We start from the raw sequence: 27,115 nt of genomic DNA, 5'->3' as shown, positions 1-27,115 counted from the left end.
ATAAAAAATGCAGTCAAGTTGTCCCAAAAGATAGCATAATGAACATGTAGTAATTTTAGGAAAAGCTAATGATTTATTCATAACTATAGCATTAAGGATGACCTGTAAGCAGAGACTGAACTGTCCAATCCAATGTCTGGGATCCAACCCTGAAAGACCCTGCATAGAAAATCACTAGAGTTTTCTGCTTATCCAAAATAATTGCTTCTCTAAGTTGTGGAAATGACCCTTTTCTCTTCCATTTTCCTCTAGAATGTTGAAGGGATGGATGTTTCTTAGCTTTCTTAGCTTAGATATATCTTTGCTCACAACATCATTACCCCTTCATTATTATCAGCTTAATTCCTCCCAGCCATAATCTTTAGCTATGTTCATTTGCTAAACTATTACTACAATAGTTTTTCAGTTAAAGAAATTCTGCAACTTAACAGCTGTGTGAAAATACCATTTGCAATGCAATAATTAGCCTTATGCAACTGACCTTCTAGTTGTTAGATGAACATTCTGATAGCTGGACAATCTATATCTAGATGATCTTCTGTTAACCAGAGTATAAAGAAATGGGGGGGGGGATTGACAGAGAAGGGGGCAAAAAGGAGAGGGGGTAGATTGACATAGAAGGGGAAGGGACATTGGTGGAGAGAGGTAACAAAAGGAAGAGAGGTAGACAAAGAAGGGGCAAGTGGGCAAAGGAGATGGGGTAGGTTGACGAATAAGGGAAGAGAGAAAGACTGGGTAGATTTTCATACAAGGAGATGGGGAGAAAGAGAGGTGGGGAAGTTTGACAGAAGGGGAGGTGGTGAGGAAGGGGGGGGAGATTGTTAGAGGAGGGCGAGAGAGAAGGAAGCAAAGGGGTGAGCGAGATGCACCTTCCCACAAGCATCTTGCAGATACCCATTTGTTTTCTTCTAATTTTCACTCTTCTCTCTAAAGTAGTTTTTTAAACGTCTCTGAAACTTCTAATATAAAAAGTGGGATTTTTTTTACATGTAATGGATTATATTTCAGCACTGTAACAGTAAATTGGTACAGTAATTGGTAGGTCAATATGTGTCTGAAACTTTGGACATTTTTAAATTGCTTGTAATGCTCATGTAATATTAAAACATGTTTTCATTTTTTTTCCTTTGTGGACAAAGAACTTTGCAACAATAACAACAACAGAGTTAGATTTACATAGTTTTCAGAATTTTATTTTCCCCTGTGTACATTATATATGAGTGATGTTAAATTGCAGTCAGCCTCTCATTAGACTTCTGTTTCATAGGTTAATTACTTAGAGTGTGTAATGAAAGCTATACTATTGTTATGCCAGTGGTGAGGTTGAAGGCACTGTTGTTCTGCAGTTTGTGTTTCCATTTTCATTTGTAAGTGAGAACCTTTCAGCCAGTTGATTTTCAACTGTCAGGGTCTATGGAATCATGAACGGTTTCCTCTGTTGCATAATCAGCACTTGTCAGATCTAATACTACTAATTGTTGGGTGCAGGAAAGGTCTTTACAATTTCAGCAGCCATTTGCTGTGTTACTGGATCTTAAGTACATAAGCCAGGGTCTGGATATGGGATTCCAGTCCCCACATGACTTTCCTGTAAATAATAAGGGAGGGTGTGTTGGGAAAACCTTTTTTCTGTGCCTTGATAGCAAGTTTCAGCTTTAGAGTAAATAACATCTCATTAAGTACCAAGTACAGTCACAAATATTCCGGGTAAAATAACAGAAGCCAACATAGAATATATGATTTTTAATGGTTCCAGCTATAGGTGCTAGACATGTCATACACATTCTTCCATTTATGGCTGTGTCAGTCCAATTCAAGTTTATGTATATATAAAAGCTAGTTTCTGGGTTCATCTGATTATTGTATTCCTGAAGGACCATGAAATAGAAGCCAAGGTAAAAGTAAAATGGGTGAAGAGGTGGGACTATCTGGATGAGAGTGAGCTTGGTATTTAGTGGCTCTGATAAAGTGAATTGGATACAGATCCCAATAGTTTAGCAACATGCCTGCTTTCCCATGCATCACCAGGGAATAGTTTAATCCCCATCCCAATATTGTCTTTGAAGAACAAATGTACTGGTTAGTGTGTTGGGCTGAAAAGGCCAAGATTCAAATCCCTTCCTGCCATGAAACATGTTACCATAGGCCAATTGCTCTCTTTCTCTACCTGACCTCCCTGACAGGGTAGTTGTTAGGGAAAAATGGAGAAGAGAAGGCCCACATATGCAGCTCTGACTCTTTGGAGGAAAGGTGGGTTAAAATTGCACTGGATAAAGAATAAAGTTCCTTTTAAAACTTTATTCCATGTAACTTAAGTCCCAGCCATTGTGGTTGAAATTATATTGTTGTGGTAGGGGCTGGCCTGCTCTTATCCAAACGCTGTATCCTAGCCTCCTCTAATATGCACTTTCCCCCAATCTGGTCTGCATTGTGGTTTCTTCCTCCTCACCCCTTCTTTTTGTCCCTGGGCCTGCAATAGACCCATGTTTCTATCCATTGCAGCAGATGCAGACTTTTTGCTGCTTAGGTATTTAATCTTCCTATTAAGTTCAAAAATGCCAAGCAAAGAGTACAGAAAGGTGGCCTCCTAGAAAAGATTTAATATTTGTGTTTATCTTGCTCGAGGTATGATCCTGATCACATCTAAAGAAGTAGCCTACCCAGTAGTTATTAGTGAAGTGAGTATTTGCTCTAGGATCAGATAATGGACAAACTCCCTTGAAGACTAACCCCAGTCCTGTAATTGTGTTCATATGGAACACTTCAGCTAAAGGTTTGGAGGAACATTTTTCTAATAGTAAATATGTACACTTCCAATAGTAAATATGTACACACACACACACACACACAGAGAGAAGTTTTCCAACTGAAAAACTAATGTAACTAGATCATTTTTAATTGCAGAGAAGTTTCCCCCCGAAATGTATTAAAACTGCAGAATTGCTCTCTGGAAAAATAATTGTGCTTTGCCACACGTAGTTAGTGGCTTTTCAGTAGTGATTTTCTTAGTCAAAATATCCCTCTCCAGTAGTAATTTACCAGGAATATATTTTCCAGCAAGTCCTTTTAGTGATGTTTTTGTATTGCTTTATAATGATATCTGCTATAACTGAGCTTTGAGGTTGCAAATGCACTCTAAAAGATAAACTCATTATAGAAATGTAAAAATCAGCCACTATGGTATTATTGTATAGTATTGTAGTTAGATTACTGTTCCTTCTGTATGTTTCACTCAGACTTTAGTTAAAACATTCTAAAAGTAAAGCTGTCTTCCTAGCAACATTTATACTACCTACCATTCTCTGTATCTTGGTGAAGAAGCACTAAATCATTAACCTATAGTACGTATATTCCTAAACAGAGTTGCACATTTCAAAACCATTCCCTTGCTGACAGCACTTCTGCTGTTGTGGAGAGTCGGAGGCTCGAGGTTAGAGGACATCAGTCTAAGAAGGAGGGATTCGAACCCTTGGAAGGAATGACTGCATAGTTAACAATGCAAGTCAAGGAAACTATAAAAAATATGGAGGTTTATTTTAGATAGTCGAATGTCTTCCCTAATGAATTGAAAAGAAGGGACCACTGGCCCTGGCAAAAGAAATGCAACTCAATGATAAGGCATGCTTAAAGAGAATTTGAGGAGCAGGTTGCTAAAGCATCAAGACAAAAATAAGCATTTCTGTAAATATGTCCAGACCACTCCAGCAGGCCTCCCTTGCCCAATCTATTGTGCTGCTGAGTGTCTTAGGCTGAATCCCCACCGTCAATAAAACATGCGGTAATCACAGCAAAAAACGCAGATTGAGCAAGGACTCCTCACTGCTGAGATACCGAACACATCTTCATCATGGTTCTGTCGCTCATTTCACCCCTCATCACGGGTTTTTCCAGAACCTGCATTTATGTGAACCTTTTGAAAAAACACACACCAAAGCCGGATCCGAGGGGAGAAACAGGAGTTTGTTTTCACGCTGTTGGGAATGATGCAACGTCTTTCCAGCCAATCAGAGTGCAGTGGGCTGGAAAGGCATTGCATCACTCCCTTTTTTTGCCGTGCGGTGGGCGTGGCAACATTGCCACGATGTCACATTACTATGGGACAACACTTATTAAATACTGTTCACGTGTGGCAACGTTGGGATGTTAAAGCGATAAAAATTATGGATTTTTAATCAGGGTAATGTTTTAATCAGAGTAATGTTTCCGCTCCGACCCAATAGCCAATCAAATTGGCCACCACCTCAGCCAATCAGGACAAGGAAAAACACACCCGCCAAACAGATTGCGTGTTCAAGGGGAGTGTCGCACTGCTTGAATCTCAGATAGACATCTGAGGTCTTCAGTGGAGTGGGGAGGGAGAAACCGCAATGAAAAGGTACTGTTTCTTCTGAAACCTGGATGTATCCATATTTAATTACTCAGTGGGGATTCAGCCTTAATGTCAGGCCATTTTGGGTACTGGTGGTCCTATGGGCACTGAATTTGAGTTGGCAAAAATCCCCTGGGTGTATGGGTAGCAAATGGAAGACTAACTGTATGTCACATTTGGTGATAAGAGTTCTAGGGTCACAGGATTTAACTGTGTTCAGAGACATACTGCATTGATCAAAATTCCATGGCAATTGCCTCATTGATGGAGGTAGTGTATCAGCCTGAACTTTCCTGGGGCCTTTTTGGGCACTCCCTCTGGTGCAGATTCTGGATGGGAGGAGAACTGAAAGGAACATCAACTCTACCTGCTGAATGCTCTTTATCAACCTTCTGGGTCACAACAGTAGATAACTCCTGAGCTATCCGAGATTACCACAGTTATAGGACTGTGGCTTCCTGTCAAATAGATATGGTAATTTTTGCTGAAGCTGTCATGCAGGTATTTGGTGGCAGCTCTGTTGCAATAATGGGTCAACAAAGGAATAAGGGCATGGAAGCTAATGGGAGTCCAGGTGCTTGTGCACTCCAACATATGCCAGGTGGTTGACCTTGGGGTAGTCACAGTTCTTTGAAGCTCTCAGCCCCACCTACCTCACAGGGTGTTTGTTGTGAGGGGGAAAGGAAAAGGAGATTGTAAACCCCTCTGAGTCTCCTTACAGGAGAGAAATGGGGGATATAAATCCAAACTACTACTACTCCTTCTAATTCTGTTTTAAAGCGGCTAATGGAGGCAATGTTATGAGGTAGTTATTAAAGTGTCAAACTAGGAGTTAGGAGTCTACTCTCCACTGTGTCTTGTACCTTACATGTCTTATAACCTAACCTACCTTGTTATCTTGTGGGGTGGACAAAATGGAGGGAGGATCATTGCCTTAAAATCCAGATTTAATATTGCATCTTGCATCAATTGAACCTGATTTTGGAAAACAAAGTGCTTCAAAACAAGCTCTAGGGTGGCATTGAACATTTATTATGTTTTTTAGTAAATATCAAAACACATTAAAGATTTCAAGTGCTAATAAATTAAATTAAAAAAATGTACATGCAATGTAGTGTTTTTGTTAAGTCTTTTATGTTAAGTCTTAACTTGAGCTCATTTTATCTTTTGAGGTTTTGAGTGTAACTGTTTGTTCATCTTATTATTCCATTACTTTTAATCCTGTAATTGGCCTATTTATTTGCAGTTACAACATATTAATTTGAAATAACAGAAAGTGTATTAACTTCCAACATTTTGCTAACGTAGGGATAGTTTCATGGAAATGGGTATGAGAGTGAAAAAAGATTGGGAACCACTGCTTTACTGTATACACCAGAATTCCAGAAGAACAAGGAACAGATCCAGGCAGGGCCCAGCCAAACTAATTAGGGAATGTGCAGCTGCCGTGATATTGCCATATCACCTGAGAAACAGCCTCCCCATGAATCTGACAGCATTGGGGAAGACCTTCAGCAAAAGACATCTTCTGTTAGGAGAAGGCCAGTGTGAGGCCTACACATGCCTATTGAAGCCTAACTTCCAGAGGTGCAGGAGAGGATATGAGCTGGAGAGAAACCTGAGCAGATGGCAGAGTTCACTCTGAGGAAGGAAGAGGTGTCCAAGGGTGTTCCACAAATCCTTGCCTCTGCTTAATAGAAGGGAATGACTAGAAGCTCAGTTCTTAAATTGTTACAAGTAATACTGATCTTGGGAAGATTGAAAAGGAGTGCTGCACAAGCACTGTAAGAGCATTCAGCAACTAGTGCCTGAGGCCTTGAAATGATAGTGTAATAATTTTGAGAGACAAGGTTCAAGCTGAAAAATCTCAGGGAAGAGTGCTTTGTGTGTGTGTAGTACCTTGTGGCATAGGAAATGAAACATTCCTTCTATAATATTATTTTAATAGTTACCATTCTGTGATGGTATCATTGTTTTTGTTCAACATTGTATTCATAATTTTTCCCATAAAGATGAGCCAGTTATACTTCCATACAAGCCTCCAAATGTTTATTTCTCTTCTCATATGGGCACTATTAACATTCCAGTAATTCTCAGATGGGCACTGCTAATGTTTCTAGGAATTCTGTCTTAATGATTTCTACTGTCAAAACAAGCTGTTTTGAGGTTAGTGTAAATTTATTGCAGATGGACTTCCTTTATTAATGCTGTCTATTTTCCTACTTGGGAGTACTGTCCTGCACTGCATTACCTCCAGTTGATGGTGAAATTATCAACGTAACTTCATTTTTTCTGATTTATAGTTGTGTTTGAGTAATTGTTGTATTTGGGTTTTGTTTGTGCTCTTATTGCTACATCTTTTATTGTAATTCAATTTTCCTATCTGCTTTTGCTTCTAATTGTTTTATTTTCTCTCCTCTTACTAACAAAGCAGTTTTTCTCCCTTTGCTATATCTTTCAGGGCTGCCATATAAATATTCGTTTCTTAAAGGTAGTTTTCTCCTTTGCATTCTGTTTTGCATTCATACATGCAACATTTCCTTCTTGTTTTTTTTCCACACTCTGGAATTCAGGTTCTTGTGCACTCTTGAAACCTTTTAATGGATGTCCAGCATTTTAAAATAGCTGATTTGCTTATAGGATTGGAGAAAACATAGTATTATATGTACTTCAGTAGTTCTCCATAATGTACAGTATTCTTTGCAATGTTCACTTATCAAAGCTTGCTTCATTTATCAAGCACAGATTTTTCATTTCCTTTTCTATCATTCATTGATTAAATATACAATACTGAAATAATCTTTTTCTTCCTAGCACTTGCAGTACGTTTTCTTTTGTTGACACACATTCACAAATCTGCATACTGAGTAGCATGCACATATTGTGGCAGCATATCGCATGATTATATTGTGATATGTTACATATATACTATGTTTTGCCAATAAACATTGCACAGATATTTCAGAGCTTGGATTATTTACTCACCAAATGTTAACTGTTGACATTATTTTATAAATGTTCAAGTTTTGTTTTCACTGAAAAGAAAAATGTTGGGGGTTTCTGTTTATATGTAGAGAACAAATCTTTTTTTCTAGATATATACAGTTGTTGAATATGTAAAACCAGGATCTTCACTTAAAAACAATGGTCATAAGTTAAATTGACTCAGTACATTATCACAGGGCTACCTGTAGCCTACGGCCATCAGGATTGTTATTATCAATACAGAAACTGACAAGTAATACTTGTAGAATGATAAGGTAGCTCAAACAGTTGATAAAGGAGAAAAGGTGATGCTTGTTTTGCCATCAAGTCTTGCCATGAAGTCACAGCCAACTTATGATGACCTCATAGAGGTTTCAAGGCAAGAAACATTCAGAGATGGCTTGTCATTGCTTTCTTCTGCATAGCAATCCTTGTATTCCCTCATGATCTCTCATCCAAATATTGGTCAAGGCTGACCCTGCTTAGCTTCTAAGATCTGACAATGTCAGGCTAGTCTGGGATATCCAGGTCAGGGAAGGTGATGTTTATGCTATTAAATTAAAGAAGCAACTTTCAGGTATTAATGGGAGGTGTATGATTGTGTTTGTCTAAAAGTGTGGTTCAAAATAGGGTTTTAAAGGATGATCTGCAAACCTCTGGAGCATTCAGAACTTTGAGGGCAAATGAGAGCTCTTAGGATTTTAAGTAGCCCCTTCTCCCCACTTGCCATGACTTTTGATAGCCTATGAAAAAGAGTTGATTTGTACTGTTTTCACGACATTGATCTTAGAGCCTAGATTTCTCCCCTTGGTCCATAAGAACATGGCACCCACCAAATAGGAATCTGACCTAAAATGACTATCCAAACCAGGATTGTTATTGAATATATGCCTGAGATCTGTGTTTTATATGCAGATATCCTAAACATAACTATACATAAAAATAGTCTGTCCTAATTTTATAACTGGCTTGGGAATAATTCAGTGATGCTATGAACTTCTTGAGTGGTGATGGGCTAAGGCTTGAGAGCCACTATCCTAAACAGTAACCATGAATATTTTTATGGACATATAGGGTTGGATCAAAAGAACAGTAAGTAGAAGGAAAACATAATTTAGTTAATTAATTTAATAACATTATTTTAATTAATATACTTTGATTTTTGAATCTTTGATTGTCTGATCAGTTCAGGTCTGATGTACTATGTACACCCGTACAATTCTCCATGTATGTGGTGTGTGCCTCAGTTTATGCATTACTCATTCAGCATTGGTTGTGTTCTGTGATTATAATCAAAAGAATCACTTGTGCCAGACAACAATCAGAAGTCAATCACAATATTGTATGTTAAAAAAACTCGATAAGATAGGTGAGTAACTAAGTAAAGAAATAACACTAAAAACAGAAGTAAAATAACTAATTTTAAATATTATTATAAATATCATTAAATTGGAGTAATGAATATACTTGCCATTTACAGTTTACCTGTTCTTTTATTACCGTAGAATCTTTGGTATACAGCATGAGTCTAGTCAAATGTCAAAGAGAAATAGTGTGAATAGAGCTACTCATCCTCAACACAAAATTGTTGGTTAATTTCAGTAATTTGTAACCACATGATGTAGATCGGTAGTAGAATAGTTTATTGTATAGCAATGCAAATAAGCTTATTGCCAGACTAGTGTGTATCTGCGGTTCTAAACCAATTGTACTGTGAATTTAGTGTTTTTAAATCAACTTTTCTCCAACTTTTGATAAGGTAAGTATGATTTTAAAATTTATTATATGATATTCATCTGTCTATGCCATCATATACCCATTTTCATTCACCTTAAGTGCCAAGTTTAGCTGTAAATCAATGTAATGTTAATAAATTTGGAACTTCATTTTTTAATCAAAATTGGAAAATTTGTTTGAATAACTACAAAACTACAGATTTGCGTAAAGGATGAAAAACTCTATGGTGTTTTTCTTTGACATTCAGTTAGACTCACACTGTATATTTGTCAGTACTTTACACAATAAACTTAGTCATAAATTCTTTAAATATTTTATCTATATATCAAAAATTTATTAATAACTTCATATCAGTTCAGATATTGGCTTCACAGATATGTTATCTCTGCGAGTTATTCAGCAAAAATAAAAATTCAATTAGTCAACAATTTCCAAAGAGTTTCGATAATTGGAAAAATGCCACAGCCAGAATTACATGAAAAATCCAAAGAACATATTGGACCCATATGAAATTTACTATGCGATTATCTTTAAAAAAGACATTGTCATAAAAGACTGCAGATCACAGTCATATGATAACATGAGCAACATGAGTGAGTTATATAATGGTGTTCAAGGGCGGATTCGAGAAGTTAATAATTTAGCTGTCTGGGTTCTTTGTGTTGCAAATAGCTTGAATTTGATTAGAGCAGCTGCTGTGTAATGTTGAACCGATGCTTTCAACTATTCTGTAATTTTGCAGAAAATTTATTCCTTTATGGCAGAACAGGCCTTCTTTGACCTTAATAACCAATCTTATGTGTTGAATGTGATGTTATGTAACAAATGTGATTTTTAAAGAAAATGTGAGTTATAGTTGTTTATGTTTTCAAGAATTGTTTAATAAACCTGTTTTTTAAAAAATCTGTTTATAATTTTTGTAGATGAAAATATAAATCTTTATTTTGAATTTTTGTTTTTCTTCCCAATTCCTTTTTTGATTGTTTGTTTGTTCTGCTTTTGTAAGCCCTAAAAATTTTATAGGCCCTAAGCACTGTGGCTAAAGTGTCTTTAAAATCCATTAAAATGGATAAGGCTGTCCTGTCACGGTGAACATTTTAAACTTGAATTAGTGCTTTTAATTTTACGTCTTAGCTTCAGAAAAGCATCTTCAGAACATGACTTCATTTTTCTACCAATCAATTCTTGCTTACTGTTTTAATGTTAAAATGCTACCAACCCATTTGTAAAGTTAGTGATTGGATTGGAGATTACTGAGGAAACACAGGGTTGCTACACAGCGACTGGAAATGACAAAACACCTCTGAATCTTTCTTGCCTTGAAAGACCTATGGGATCATTATCAGTCACCTGTGACCTGATGGCACTTTCCATCACCACATTTCCAAAGAACTGAATCGTCTTTCATAAGGAAAGCAACAGATTTTTTTTGCATGTTTTCTGAGTTGCGAACAAGTTCACAGAAATTATTTCACTCCCTCTTCCTTCCCCTAATGTACCTGGGAGCCATTTTACAGCTCAGAGCACAGGACGTGGAGAACCAGAGGGGTCTTTCACTTTTTCCTCATTGTGGTAATGGTATGGCATACTGGGGCTTCCTGGGTGGGTTTCTGCAGTGATGGCCCCCGGTACTCAATCAAGGGCAGTACTGGGAGCCTAGGGGTGGGAGATGCTTGGGCAGATGGAGAACTGAAGTTTCCTCTCTTCCCTCTCCTTGACATCATTTTAATCAGGCCCTGCCACATAGCTTGCAATCAGTCAGCTTCAAATGGATGGTTTACTTCAGATCACCTGAATCAGATGTTGAGGAAGGCATTGGGGCTCAATCATGCCTGCCATATTACCTGACACAGACTGCCACAGACCACTGGACATCTTGATTATCCAGCTGGGGGAGAATGGTCTTACATGCTGGGAGAGTCTCATCATCAAGGCTGGCCTAGAGACCCTGTTCTCCTACCTTCCCAATGCTTCAGTGGGGCCATTCATGCTGAATAGGCTAGCTGGTAAAGTGTTTGGCAATGATTTATTGTGCCTTTGCCTCTCCTAATGCCTGCTTAAAGGGATTATCAATTACCCTGTCTTCTAGCTTCTGTAGAAGATATTTTTCATGAACTTTTGATGCTTATGGGGGGTAATTGTTTGGATCAGCTTTGTCCCCTTCATTATGAATGGGGACCACTATGCTCATTTCCAACCAGAGAAATATGCCCTAGTTGTTTATCTGGGTAACAAGTTTAGTTAGTATCGGGGCCCACCTGTTGGGGAAGGATTTAAGCAGATACTTAGAGATGAAGTCCTCCGTAGGAGATTTGCCAGAGGCTAAAGATTATATAAGATTTTCTATTTCAGTCTCCAATACGAGAGGCCATCCTGGCAAATTTTGGAAATTAGCAACAGAAACCTGTTTCATTATCTCTAAAGTTGCATGTGAGAGTAAAGAAGGCTTGTATACTTTGACAAAGTGTTTGTGCCATGTGATACCAGCTATTTGGGCATCAAGCTGCAGAGGAAATCTACTTAACCTAGGATAAACAAGCTCCCAAAAGCAAGATTTGTTTTTATCAGAGATGGCCTGTGCCAGTATATTCCATAAATGTTTATCATAAATGTTTGCTTTTAAGTAAACTCTTGTATTGGGATCTAAGCATAAGTAGCTGATGAACTCTGATTGCCTTTTTACTATGAGTTACCTCATATGTTTTTTTTCTTGAGAGCTCTGCATTCATGATCAAACCATCCTTCAGAGGGGCATGATTTCTATTCTAATGTTTATTGTGGATAATCAGGGGCTTGAGAAACTGAATTATCTCTTCATAATGTTAGTTTATATTCAGATCTGATTGAAGTAAAACTGATCCTCTGGCTCCTAGATCAACACTCTTCAAGGCTTGAGCTACCATGTTCTGTAGCTGTGTCCTCCTGCGCCTCCTGAAGCCAGGAGGTTAGGAAAGCCAGCTCCTGTACCCATGTTTCCTGTAAAAACAAGATATTTAAATTACATAGAAAATTTCAGAATCTAAAGTCATAGAATTTGTTGTGCCAGCTCCTAGATTCCATGATAATAACTTTAGTTGTCAGTCATTGGAATTTTGTCCATCTCACCTTAAGTCATGGTAGATGCCACCATGCCTAGAAGGGGCTGTATGATTGGAGGAGTTTTGTTCATGTGAGGATGAGTAGTGTGTTTCCAGCTCATAACCCATCAAAAGATTAGCAGATATCTCCTTCTAATTTCACCTGGAACAGCACGGGAAGATGAATTCACAGCTAGAGTAATTAATTGGTCATCAAAGGGTTGCAATCTAGGCAGTGGAGTAAAGTCTACGTTGTTGAATTATCCTCTGTTCCCAAAAAATTATCCTTAAATGTTCTAGTCTTTTTGCTATTGCTAATTGTTCAGCTTCTGGAAGGATTGAAAAGGAATTAATTAAAATGACTTCGATAGAATTTTCCAAATGAAGACTCTCATGACTGCATTGAGAGTCTTTAGGTTCATTGGTCCAACTAATTAAATCCTGTTGAGGTGTAATAATTAGTATGGTTGAGGGAAAATCTCTCTTTGTTGAATCATGCTACATTTTTGGAGCAAATGAGCTATTATGGTGCTAGCAAATATTCTTTTCAGAAAGATTTCTCTGATTCTCAAGAAAGATTTCTTTCGAAGCAACAATGATGTAATTTTTGTGCTGTCAAGAGTGCGTATAATCTTCTATGTTTGGTTTAGGTTGTTCAAACTTCTCAGATGAACAAAATTCTCAGATGGATAACAACCTGTTTCTTTCAGTTCTAGATGGTCAGTTGTCCTCTATATCTACATATTGTTAGGCTAGCCTTTCGTGACTGCAAAATCAAGTTTCTCTTATCTGCTCCAAATCAGAGCCTTGATTGCTTCTCTTGGGTGAAGCTGAGTAGTGTGTGAAGTCTGACCGTATTGGGACATGTCACTTATTAATCTTGTCAGGATCCTTCTAATTTGCTCAAGATTTGTTTTAATTTGTTGCAAAGATACAAAAATAAGGTCCACCATTTTTGCTGTCAGTACAGAAAGCTCTTTCAACGTGTTGTTGATTGTTTGTTACTACTTGCAGTGAATTGGTATCTGCAGCAGTATTTTCCTGTAGATTAGAGGAGTTAGCCAAGGGAGCATATCAGTTTACAGCAGGGAGGTCATTGAATATTAAAACATCTTTTGGTACAAAATAATCCTAAATTTTCTTCTGTTTACAAGCAGGAGGTATAGTTGGGTCACGTGCACATTTACTTGATCCCATTATTCAGCATTAAAACTGAGAGTAATAAAATTAGCCAATTGGCAGGGAAAGCTTAATGATAACAGGGTTGTATTAATGTTTTGTTGTCAGCTAGTTATATATAAAAGGGGAAACAAGTAGCTGTTTTAAACAGTTAATTGTTTAGCGAAGGCTTAAAATAGCCATTGTGACTCAGCATTATGAGAAAATTCCTCCTGATTTATCTGTGCAAAGAAGGTTCAAAGTGTGATTACCAGAGTCTGTTTTGAAACAGAAGCTATCTCTTGCCTTTCATTAAGTAGAGCAGCTGTACACTACAGTTAGGGGAAACAAAAGGTATTTAACTTGTGGAGAGATGCAGCCAGCAGCCAGCATGTCTATCTCATCACCATTTTGAAAACTGCCTTTGTCAGAACTTGGATAACAGGAAACAGCAAACATTAACCAACTGGGAAAACATTCAAAATCTTTTTCTGAGGTACATTCTGCCTTTGTCAAAAGGGACATCAGCAGCATTGATGAGGACAGAACTTGGCATCTCAATTAGGGCATGTATCCACTTAGCCATTTTAAAATCTTGGGAGAAAAACCAAATGAAATAACACTGACTTATTTAATAAACATAGTTATCAGTTACAGTTAAACAAAGATAAAGCATGCTTTGATTTCCTCAGAAATATTGTATCTCATTATACCATCCCAGATGATTTGCTTCAGCCCTCAGGGAGTAACTATGACTTACAAGAATGGGTCTACAAAAAGGGGGATGCCCTAATAAACAACTCTTCGGTTATTTATTAAAAATTTGCCCCATTGTAACCATTGTAAAAGACCATCGCAGAGCTCCTTATCTGGCTGATTTAACACCATATAATCTCAGAACATCATTTACTTCACTGTGTTTTCAAACTGTCCCAAAGGAGTCATTAGCTGGTCAATACTTCAAAAAACCACTAGCATAGCACATCTATTTATTCTATAGCTCAGTGGAAATCCTTCTCCATTATGTTTTGGCCTGTCACAATATTAGAATTTGACTTTCCAACCAAAACACTCCAGGCCTTAGAAAAAAACATAATTTTGGATTTTTCAAAGAGAATAAATTAGTCTCATATTGGCAACAGAAGCAGATAGTAAGCACTTGAGGCCTAGTTATTATAAGGAAAATACCACATCATCATTACCCTAAAGATTTAGTGAAATATGATATGGATGAACTTTTGGAAAGTGGTCATTAACCAATCTCAGAGTAGGCACCAGATAAATAGATTAAAAAGCTAGGGACCAGAATATGCCTGTGCTTAACTCACTTGTTAATTCACCTGCAAACCAAAATGTACTTGACAGCTAGTTGAAGAGTATAGTTTATGAATAAGAGAAAGTAATCTCTTATCCACTGAAGCCTTATTCAATTTATCCCACAGGAGGTTCTTGGGGAAGGATCAAAAGCCCCTTCAGGTCAAAAAAAGCTGAAAACTATTTTTTCCTGCCTGAACCACTGTATTTCTATGCCAAATTGGCAAGGATAACACAATGATTCAGTGTAGCTCTGTCTGAGCAGAAGCCTATCCATTCTAAGGCCAGCATTTATGGGGTTTTTATCTAAGAAGAAAGCCTCACATAAACGCCTGTCGTAAATACCTCACATGAAGCTTATCCACAACTCACCGGAGGATATTGGTTGATAATTCCCTAGTATCTTGTGTGTGCTGTGCCGTCAGGTTGCTTCTGATTTATGATAATCCTGTGAATCAGTGTCCTCCCAAATGTCCTGTTGTTAACAACCTTGCTCAGGTCTTACAGACTGAGGGCCAGTCCACCTCATTGCGGGGTTTCCAACTTTTCCTAGCATTGTTGTGTTTTCCAATATCTTGGAGTCTCCTTTAAAAAAAAATTGGAACAATTATAGCCTTAGTCCAGATTTTAAGCTCTCCCAGTTTTATCTACAAGAGAAAAGATGAAAGCTAGCATAGAAGCCCCCCCCCCCCCATTCTAAATGCTTTCTAAACAGTTCAGGTGGGAGTCTATCAGGGTTTATACGAAGTTTATGCTTTTTTGTATTTCCCTGGCTCTTCTTTTCATATGAGGGTTCTCTAATGTCACAAGCATCTCTTCGTAACCTTTGACTTTAAAGCAAAACAAATTGATTATACAAACGATTTAACTCTGTTTGGATCATGTGCATTTACTAGAGATCTTGATTCCCCTCTTGTTTAACATGGAAGTTAATTCCTTAAAAATTATTAATGTTGGGTTAGTAGCCAAACTGAATGTTTCTTGCCCTCATCAGTCATATGCTGAATGTAAGTGGTTAGCAAATTTCCCCAATTTTTCAGTTAGGGATATGTAAGGAGCTAGGTGGAAACAACAGGTTCCAATTGCACGATAGATTCTGTTACAAGTATAATAGGCTTTGGAGATGGAGGTCTCTCGACTTTTACTCAACTGTAAGAAAGGAAATATTTATTATAAAGAAAAAACTCTCAACATGATGAAAAGCTGGATGATTCTTTGCATTGCAGTCACTTGATAACAAGTTTCCTTTAAAGTTACAAACCACAGGAGGGCAGCAGTGTACTACTATAACACGGCAAACACACAGCTTTTCCTTCCTAATATATTCTTAAGAATTAAAAAACAAAATGCCAGTATATTAACACATATCTAAATGCAAGAAAATATTTATAAAAAATTATTTTAAAAGCATTATTTGGAATGCATGTATGGTTGCATTCCATTTCTTTTAGAATTGGCATTTCAACAAATACCTTTCAGTACTCTTACCTTGAGTTCTATAATTTGCTCTTCTTTTTCTGTCTTGCAGAAGCAGCAGTATTTGGGGCAGTAAAGCATTCTGACAGACTGATTAAATCTGACTCAGAGTGATTTCTGTTATTGGTATTGCAGACACAGGATTCAATCCATAGAAAGGCTGTTAAGTGTAATGGTAGAAAGTTAAAGACATACATTTTCTTTCCACTAACATCTCTAGTAGTTTAGCTGATCAATCAACAGGTTTACATCAGAGGTATGCACCTTTTTTTTTTCTTTGTACTTTTCAGGTTTGGGTTAAATAGACCTGGAAATTTTCAAAAAATACCCAAAAGGTTGATATTTCATATCAGCTTTTTTAAAAAATGAGTTATCAAACCCAAACCCAAACTCCACATGGGTCTGGGAGGCAAGAGGTCGTGCAGAATTGAACATGAACTGCCTGCTGCCTCTCAGACCCACATGGATTTCGGAGGCAGAGTTGAACACCCACAGTTGAACACAGAGGCAGGGCAGGCAGCTTAATGCTGGACCCATCGTTGAACTGTGCATGCCACCTCCAAAGTCCACATGGTGTTTGGAGGCAGCACTGGCAGATCAAGGCTGGGCCCAGCCAGGCTGCAAGAAATACTGTCCGGCGGCGGGGGGGGGGGGTGATTTCCTATATTTGCTGAACACCCACCCCTAGTTTGAATCCCCTCTCAGCCATGGAAGCTTGCTGGTTGATGTTGGGCCAGTGATGCACTCTCAGCCTAACCTACCTCATGGGGTTGTTGTGAAGATAAAATGAAGGAGAGGAAAATGATGTAAGCCACTTTGCATCCCCATTGGGGAAAAAGGCAAGGTATGAAGTAAGTAAGTAAATACATAAATATGAACCACAGCAACATTGTACGTGACAATCCCAAATGGAAGAGGTATTGTGATAAGCCTTTTCTTCCTATTAAGAGGACATGTACAGCCTTCTAAGATTTTTGGGATCTAGGTTCCTTCTGAACTATAAACCTTCCCCTCAGTTTCCAGGTATTCTACAGGTAGTGAGTGTATAGGTTTTGGATTTGCTGCTTGTGAGCATAGTTTCTGTGGCATCACATCCACAAGGAGATTATTGAAATCACCAAGGCAGGATAAATACATGAACAACTGGATTAATATATAAACAACCAAGAAGATTTATTTATTCACAGGTTAGTTTTAAAGGAACAAACCACCCGTACAGGTCTCTAGGTACACAAAGTAGAAACTTGGATTTCAACTGGTTATGACTTCAGAAAGTAGCTAGATTTTTACTGACTAGATACTAAGTTGGATCCTATCTCGCAAACAGGATTTGACACGCACTAGCTTCCCTTTTCCTCAGAGTCAGTCAGGCAGTCCAATTTAGAGTCCTGGGATGGTGCCGCAGTGGTGCTGGCCCACCACCTCTGGAGGACTTTCTGACGACACAGGAAGAGAGAGAAAAAACAAGGAAAAACCCAGACACCAGAAAACCCTCCATAGAACTCAGTGGACATGCATCACCCAAAAGGATGCAGTAAGTCCAAGCACCCAGGCACCACACTGCCAACCCTAGACTCAGAGTGTGGGTGGATAATAAATGTAAATAGAATAGAATAGAATAAATCCTGGATGGAAGCCAACTAAAGTCAGTTCCACCCCTGGGAACATCCCCACCATGCCCCCACTTCTCCAATGGGGCTGGCAGCAGTGTGGGAGCTCTGACAGGTGTTCCCTCCAACAGCTCATTCTACTTTTCTCGAAGGTGACTGGAGCAGCACTCCCCTGGGCTGATATTCCCCTCAGGGGCAAAACAGCCTCCTGTCCATTACAGGTATAATGTTTGTTTTTCCTGCACATGAAATTATATCAAAAGACAATGGGAATACTTCAGCATTTATAGAACTAAACACAGAGTTCTGCATATTGGCTTAGGAGAAATGAAACAGTTATGCAAAAATAAGGTTTGTTGCTTTTTATTTCAGATTTCTAAAGGCTTCATCCATTGGAAAGTTTTAGAAATAAAAACCTTTTCTATGCAGTTTCTGCCTTGGTTTTCCTAGCCATTATACTATTTTATACCATAGAGGTAAAGATGTATAAAGTGTATCTTACCTGTGATTACAGGGCAAAAGAAAGGTCCAAGATAAGGTGCGTCCAAACCAAAGAAAGTAAGACTATGTGCATGTCTTGTTTTATCCCCCACTTTTGATAGCACAGACTAATTTTCATTTAAAAAAATCTGCCTTTCTGGGTTTTGTTTATTTTTACTAAGAGACATTAACACATTGTGAACAATGGAATTTTAAAAAAATGAATCATAAACAAAGCAGCAATTCTTACAGTTATCTTACAGGCAGCTTGATGCACAGTTAATCACTTCAGCTTGCACTAAATAATGGCTTGCAGCACTATTTCTACAGCAGGATCCAATGTCTCATGAGCATCCCATCACCTCAGACAAAATGGCTGTCTTCCATATTTCCCACAGGCCTTTAAGGGGGTGTTGTTCCCTTCAGTTGTGTTTTATAAATTGTGTAAACCCAGTTGGATAATACTGGAGAATGGAGAAAACAGCCACACTAATTGATTTGATGGGTCTGTGATTGCATCTCACAACTGTCACTGTTGTCCAACATGGCAGCATTCTGTTTTGTTTTTATCTTGAATACTATTTTTCTTCCCTTTTTGAATTTCTGCTTTAAATCCTTCCTCTGGCTAAGGCAATGTGAGTTTGTTGCATGATACTCTGCCTGAAGACTTTTTGGCATTCATTTGCATGGTAGAAATTTGCCTTGTGGTATAGCGTGATGGAATAATCTGATTCAGAGGTTTTAAAGGACTCTGAGTTTTCAAGAAAATAGAAAACTTGCATTATGTTATTTGAAAGTCTGAAAAACCTCAATGCCATGAAGATATAAATTAAAATATTACGCACTCTATCCATTTTTGTTCTGGGGCAAAATTGTACTCTATCAGGAAAAAAGTCAAAAATACTGTTGCTCCAACAATTGATCACTGCAGCCTATCAAAAACCCTTTGGAGTCCCAACCATGTAATCAGCTGTGTCAAAATATCTCTTGAAGAGTCAGTGATAAAACTGACTTCTTTGTAACCACAAGTAAGACACCTGGGGCGTGCCTCAGCACCCACACTCTCCCCCCACTACTTCCCTTTCCTTAAAATTAATCTGCTCATTCACAGACACACACGTGAGTTAATTAATCTTGCCTGTGCATGTAACTGAATGAGGTGGTAGGCTCTTGTAATAGTAGAATGGACAGTTCCACTTTGAAGTACAAATGGGGAACTGCATTTTTGAAAACATTTTTGCAATGATAGGAACAAATGGATGAGAGGGGAACAATTCCCACAACCTCCCTTGCTGCTCTTGCAGCAGAAGAAGCTGAAAAGGAGTGGGGGCAATCTCTTTCTGGTACCATGTCATCAACCTACCTTTAGGTCCCAAGATAGAGACCAGATAGGGAGACTCATTGCCAGCTGTTTCCTCCACCATTAAAACCCTTAGGTGCTAGGGTGAAGTGAGCTAATGTATGCAAACGTACCAAGGGAAAATAAGGCATTATAGACTCTGAGGAAATGCAGGGAAATGGAGGGGAAATTGGGGTGGGGGGTAAAGGAGGTACACTCAATCGGGAATGTATAACAGTAGATGAAACAAAACACTCATGCAAGGCAGCTAAAAAATTTCCCTAGCATTGCACTTGGATCAATTCAAGGTATCGGCCTCCACTTAATCAGCGAATCTGCACCTGTCAACCCAGAGGCATATCTAGGGAAAATGTAGCTCGGTGCAAAATCTGAGTTTTCCGCCCCCCATCCCCTATCTTAAAGTCAATGTATGGACCCAGGGTGGGAGGAGGACAAGTGTGAGGGCAATTTTTCACCGCGCATGACTAAATGACCGCAGTCCAGGGACATTTGACCCCATGTGTCAGTCTGGTGGGCACACTCTAGTCTGGATCCAACCCACATGACCTTCCAGTGGAAACCAGCAGATAGATCTTGTATGTGATCATGGAGCAGGGCTGGACAAAAGATATGAAAAGAGGGGAAATCTGGCATGAAGGTTTAATGGGGAGCACCTCCAAATTATAAGCTAGAGGAAGCTAAAGCAGATAAGCTGTCACTGGGCCCATCAATAGATAGCAACCTAGAATGAAAATGGGGCTTGCAAACAGTCTGACAAACTTTACAATTATCATTTATGGCAGTTGCACATAATCACTTACATGTATATTTTCATATACATGTGGTATAAAGGTAAAGTTTCCCCTTCAGTTGTATCTGACCCTGGGGTACCACTGCAAGCAGCGATTTTATAGGCAAGCCACTTTTGTGGGGTAGTTTGCCATTGCTTTCACCAACATGTGGTATACATGCAGTAAATTAGACAGTTATGAGATGATTACCCATGAGCTATAATCAATTTGTATAGTTTTCCCTTCTATAAATACCTTTTTGCAAACCACAAACCAATGCCATGCCCAGAAAAAAACAAACATAGAGATCAGGTAGTTATACAACTAGGGATCAAAAGATGGTTCCTTTTTGAGAAAACCGACAGCGTGAAGAAACTATGAGCTGTGTTTTAACTGTCTTTGTTTAAATATTAATTTGACTACCATATGTGTTCATATCTCTTTTATTCCTCCATTTTTGTGGGAGCAATTTGTAAACTGTTCCTCACTGAGAGGGTAATAAACAATTTAGACTGTACTGTTATGCAACTGTACAACTGCAGAACATTCTGAATCTTTGCTTAAGTGGAAAATGAAGTCCATTATGGGTCCACTAGTTCATGAATGATGCAGAAATTTTATTACATTTTTTGGCCTCAGTGTTGCTGAATGTATATATTGCTGCTATCCTTCATAACAGTGCAATCCTAAGAAGAGTTACTCCAGCCAACGCAGATTGAAATCAATTTCCTTAGGCTGGATTACTTATTTTTAGGATTGCACTATAAATAGTTCCATAACAGCAGGTTCCTGTAGTTTCTAAGCCTTAAGTAATGGGATGATTATTTATGCTCATTATACCATCATCCAAGATGAGTGTATTTGAAACCAACATCAGAAAGACAAACACCAGAAATAAACATAATATAATTACCATGGAATTACGTGGTGCTTTGTGCGAGTAATGTAAACTTATTGCCAGAAATTTGCTTTCTGCTATAAATAATAATCTAATTAAAATTATAAATAATATTTTAAGACAGAAAAATATTCCTAAAGTATAATGTTTATATAATGTATAATGTATCCTAAAAAGCAGTGGCCATAGTTGCATTTCTGTCGTTAGCAATAGTCTACTTTTTACAATTTGACTTCAATATATCAATAATTTAATGTCTTTTTTTCTGCAAAAAAGCAAGCAGTATTTTTTCACAATCTTCCAGGTTTAAAAGATTCCAGAGTATCACAAAATTACTTGGATACATTTCAGAAAAGAAGTCACCATTGGGAGGATATGATTAAAGCATCCTGGCTCTTATTATATCCTTCCACTGTTGGCTTCCAGCTTGGAAAAATGGTAGGAGAGATACCAGTGCTGAAGCCAAAAATAGTTAATATTTCTTGAATTGGCAGTGAAAGCCCAAGCCTTAGTCAGATGCTATGTAGCATTCCTGCACTCTGAGCATATCTGGTAGAGAAAATGCAAAAGCCTCATCTCCCTTCTGTGGAATAATGGGATGCAGAAGCCAGTTGGACATTCAGAATAATTTTAGCCTGTCAGTCACAAACTGTTTTTTAATTTGTTCATCCAGATGAAACAGAATACTAAGGGAGCATTCCTTGCATTTCTACTCTCTGTTTTGCATTATTCTTTCAATAATTGTTTCAAATGCTGGGTGCATTTCTCTTTCCTCTGTAGGAAAAATTGTGTGGAATTTAAAAGATGAAGGTTGTTCGATTTTTGCATCAAAAGGGCATTAGGGAGCAGTGCTTCCTTTCTCCCATGCATTTTCCCTCACCAGGGCACTTACCCTGGCAGAAGTAGCATATGCGCCAGTGGTTGTCTGTCCCTCAGCCTGCTGGTGCAACACCTGGAAGTCTGGGCTGCACCAGGGCTGTACTGGAGTCCCAATTGGATGCCAGCATGGCGGGGGGGGCAGTAGGCATTCCTGGGGGTGGAGTCAACGGGCCTTTCCCCACTCACTTCCATCCCCCCTATGCCGCGCGCTGCTCTCAGCGCGCGGCATCCCAGGCGCGCGCCCAGGCGACCCTGCGCTCTGTGCGGGGTCGTCAAAAGGCGCCGTTCAGAAGAGCGTCTGGGATGCCACGCGCTATGGGGCGCGACAGCAGCTGTCGCCGCCCTTCTCAGTGGGGAGTGCCGAGGGACCCCGCGCTACTCTCCTCGAGTAGCGTGGGGCTTAAGGTAAGTGGGGAAAGGGCCAACATTAGTCTGCTCTGTCCCAGAATTGAAGGCTGGGAACACAGCACCCTGGCCCTTGGACAAACCACCCTTTTGGTGGTGTAAGTCCTGTAGGTCCTGCCATGGGGCTTCCCAGTGGCGGGGAGGCTTTTTGCATTTTAAGCCTCCCGATGCTGCTGGCAAGCCTCCATGGGAGCAGTGGGTTGGTGTGATTGTGGTGCCATGCTTGGCCGGCTGGTTAGATGGTGCTGGCCCACTTTTTAAAAAATCATTTTATATCCTGAAGCAGGTTAATTGAGTTTTCATAATGTATTTCTGTGTCAAGATTGTAGCTGTTGTGTTGTCTGGGTCTAGACTAGTTTTTGAAGGATTGGTTCTGACGTTAATCTTAGTAATCTTTAATTTTCCCTTGCTAGAGCTTTAATGTTTTGTTGTGCCTTTCATTTTTAGTTGTTTTTACAAGAAGTGAAGTCTAAATTCACTTTGGGCATCAGATATAGAAGTTACTGGTTCACTAATGAAATGTGTTGTAATTCTGAATGCAGCTTCTACAATTTTAGGGAGCTTTTTGCTATGGCAAGGCCCTTTGCAATTGGTACCTTTTTCTGCAGCTGACTTTCTCACTATTCATTATACTGCCACTTACAAGGACATATCATGTTCAGCCTAATGGATCCTGTTTGCGCTTCTGTTATTTGACAAAATGGTTCTGCGAAATAGTGTTTGAACATCCAAAACAACATTGTATTTCAGCATCTTTATATATTAGAAATGATTGGGAAAGAATTATTTGCATGTGAATGGACAGGAAGGTTTAGAGAATTTTCCCATGCATATGTATGTCGGACTTGAACCTGACTACAAGTAACCTTCGTTTCTTCTTGATGATGTCGCAGTATTTTCACATGCAAAAGATGCTATATCGTAGTAATTTAGATGATGTGTGTAGAAATCCAAATATGTTTTCAAATCCTTTAGGTACACAGTAACTCAAGACCTTGATTCCAGCATAAGCCCAAACAATAGTTTGATTTATCTGTTTATCAAGCCTGGATTCAGTACTAATAGGACTTCTCAAGCTTATCTTGATTTCTCAGTCTCCTTTTAAAATGTGGTTGTTATTCCAGCTTGTTTTGTGGTGTGTAACTGAAAAAAATCTTCACAATGGCCAGCATAACTCCAGAACCCATTTCCTTTCTTCACACCAGATCAGAAGGCATCCAATTAAAGTTAACCGTACATGCACATACAGTCAACTTCCAAGGGTCCAACGGACCCCTTCCCCCCACCAACCTTTATCCCATCATTGACAATCTTCTTCTGTCGCTGTTTCTGCTGCAAGAACGCATGTTATACATCTTTTGTGGCAAACAAATATGGAGGTTAACACATTTTTCTTACCTTCTGAGGAGAGGCACATGCCTTCCAGATGTATGCCTGTTCTACTCCTCTGGAGTTTATAGCATTGGACACTGTCGCAGTAGAACAAGGAATTACCAGGGGCTGTTAAAGGCATTTCATTGCCCCAAACATCCTCTTATCAGGTCAGGTCAGGCAGCATACGTAAGCAGAAGCTAGTAGCACACCTTGGAGCCCAGCTGGGCAACAGTAGTATAGGTGCAGGATTGTGTGCCTAACTCTCAAGTAACCTGCAGAAACAGCAAATTAGAGCCTGGCTGCTTGACAATGACATGAGTTCCTGGGAGTTCCTAGTTCTACTCTCCTACAACCTGGGAGAAATAGCCCAGCACCACAGGTGCAATAAGATAGCTCCATTTCCCAGACCTGTCCTGCCACAACTCTGTGGAACAAATACACCAGTGTTTCTTTAAAAGTAGAAAGAGACAAGTGTGCCTCCAGGAACTGTTTGTAAGAGGCAGTAAAGGCCTCTATTTTAAGTCTCTCTCACCAGGCATTTATATAGCTGGGGCAGGTGTGGAGCATCATCAGGAAACAAGCCAGGTTTAAGCAAGGATAATACAGTCACACACAATGTTAACCCATAGTTAAGAGTAACTCTGGCTGTAACTGTGGTTAATAAGCCAAGTTTAGATGCTGGTTTTATGGACCCAAACCAGCCATAGAGTAATAGCACACATTCAGAATAGCAGCACATTATGCTTAGTTTTGTATTAAGACTGAACCAAGCCAATAAGAAAATGAACCATTCTATGAACACCTACTGACATGGGGTGTAAGCTTTCAGAAGCTAAGCAATAGCAGTATTTAAAGTCACATTTTTCTTGTGGTTTGGCTTATCATTCTTCCCATATGAACATCCTAAGATTTAAAAAGAATTTTTATACAAAATATCTCATTTTTTTTTTTAGCCCAAATGGATACCTCAACAAAGCATGAAACTTGTAAGGAAAGCTTTGAGTGCAACAGTATTTTTTTTTATCCAAGATGAACATTTGATTGAAAATCAAAATTGATGGCTGGAAAGTGACTGCAGTGATTTGTGTTGATTGTCATATTATGTCGTTTGCTTAAAGTGAAGGTTTTCTTTCCATGAAGTACCTCATAAGCCATCAAAATGTTACCACAGAGAATGAATTTCAACTAGAACTTTAAAAAATATAACAATTTTAAATCATTGTATATTCTAAGGCATTAAAAGCAATAATATTGGTAAGAATACCCTTCATGTTTGAAAACAAATTCACAAGTTAATTGGTTTTGGCATGAAATAAATTATTTGTTTTGTTGTTCTTGTTGTTTTTAACCAGATAAGAGAACCTTATCTAGTTATACAGGTTTGCCACTTTGCATCACTTAACAATATCCATAGTCTTGTTGGAATGATTTTGTGCTTGTTCTTTTTCTGAGACCAAAAATCAGATCAACCCCATGCAGCCATTTCCCCACCCAAATGTCTCAGCCGCTCCAAAAACAAGCTGCAGGCCTCACAGAAATGCTCTTTATTTATTTAGAAAGCAAGACTTGGACCTTCTGCTAACAAAGTTATAACTCCAGTTGAAGACAGGATCTGTAATTTACCCTCCAACAATCTTGATCGGGTTAAGCTGACAGATTTCAACTTTCTCATGGTACTCGGGAAAGGGAGCTTTGGAAAGGTAGGACACCTTGATGCTATCCTGTAAAAGCCTTGTTATAAGGTGGTTGTTTGAAAGTGAATTAAGAGGTATTTCTGAGTGATACGGCAGTCCTATAAAATGATACATTTGGCAAAGGTCACCAAATGTTGCATTTGGACGGATGGTTAGACTATTGTTCGGTTCCTCACAGATGAACATGTGCAGTTCACTATACCATGTGCCAGAAAGTTTTCTGAGGAGATGACTCAAGCAGCAAAACTCACCTGTCTACTACAGAGGGAAGAAAACTCAGTCACTCCTTGCTGGGGGTGGGGGTGGGGGTCGGTTTCCAACAGCCTCTACATAATTTGATCTGAGGCAATGGAAAGAACTATTTGAGCATTAAAATTGATTTTGCAAAAGAAGAATGTACTTTATCTAAGGAAGACATAGCTCGTCTCAGTTCCTTATGCCTAATGGTAGCGCAATAAAACAAGGAATGCTGTTGTGTTGGACTAGGATCTAACAGACCCAGATTCAAATCCTTGCTCTGCCATGGAAGCTTAATGGATGACCTTGGGCCAGTCACACACTCTCAGCCTAACCTACCTCACAGCATTGTTGTGAGGATAAAATGGAGTAGAAGAGAACAATATAAACTGCTTTAGTTCCCCATTGGGAAAATGGATGGATGGACGGGCGGGCGGGCAGGCGGGCCACTAAAGGTCCTGCTAGTGCTTTCCTCTTAAGAGATGTCTCCTGAATAAGATGTGTCCTGTAATTGAAGGCACACTTCACACCTGTCATAAATACTTGATACAATAGAACATAGGGAAATTAAATGCCTGACAAAGTAGCAGCAGAAATTGAAGCTAAACAGAATTCCTCTTATACAAATAATAATATAGAAACAGTTATTTCTGTTTTATCTTGCATTGTCTCAGAAGATTTGACATAGCCATGAAAGACTGAGATCCATGTATATGCATGTTTATAAAAACAGTAAATGGTCTCATATCTGCTGTATATAACGTTGTGGCTTGAATTCCACAGAAAACGTCTTCAGATACAAAGGATTTCCATAAACTGCTGCAGCCCACGGTGTCTCCTGAAATGTAGCAGAGCCACACTCAGGGAAACCATTTGTGGGGGAGGGGGGTTTATGGACAAATCAGCAAAAAATAGCATTACACCTTTCTGTCAATGGACATTTTCTGCTGAATGTAGTCATGTAATTCTACACTACAGAATACATTGTAAGTGCAGAATAAATGGAGCTGTTGTGTACAGAGTATATCATCTGTTAGTCTGTTCTTGCTACAACTGACTGACGTGTTCTAATTCCTAAATTCATCCTATCTTGTACAACAGTACAAAATACCATCTTGTAAAATCCAACTTCTGGCCAAGAAGTGTAATTCTCTTTTGTAATCATAGTTGTTATAATAATTTTAAAATAAAAAAGTCTTTAAAAATATGACTCCTAAAGAGTTTCTGTGATTGGCTACCTGTTCATAGGTTAAACGTTGGTTTTGAACATAGTTTGTTTAAATTAAATAGGC

The 27,115-nt window shown here is 38.7% G+C and overlaps 1 protein-coding gene across 2 annotated transcripts in view; it reads left to right on the top strand.

The window, feature by feature from the left end:
* Positions 1-27,115, top strand: part of PRKCA (protein kinase C alpha) — a 255,714-nt gene that overhangs the window by 206,223 nt on the left and 22,376 nt on the right. Inside the window, exons 9-10 of one of the 2 annotated variants that reach the window (XM_048487198.1) lie at positions 18,241-18,264; positions 25,449-25,592. In XM_048487198.1, the coding sequence (XP_048343155.1) occupies positions 18,241-18,264; positions 25,449-25,592 (168 nt within the window). The remainder of the gene's footprint in view (positions 1-18,240; positions 18,265-25,448; positions 25,593-27,115) is intronic. The other variant, XM_048487199.1, reaches the window with a different exon arrangement.

This window comes from Sphaerodactylus townsendi, linkage group LG03, assembly GCF_021028975.2.
Source record: "Sphaerodactylus townsendi isolate TG3544 linkage group LG03, MPM_Stown_v2.3, whole genome shotgun sequence".
NCBI lineage: Eukaryota > Metazoa > Chordata > Lepidosauria > Squamata > Sphaerodactylidae > Sphaerodactylus > Sphaerodactylus townsendi.
This window is presented reverse-complemented; position numbering and strand designations above follow the sequence as displayed.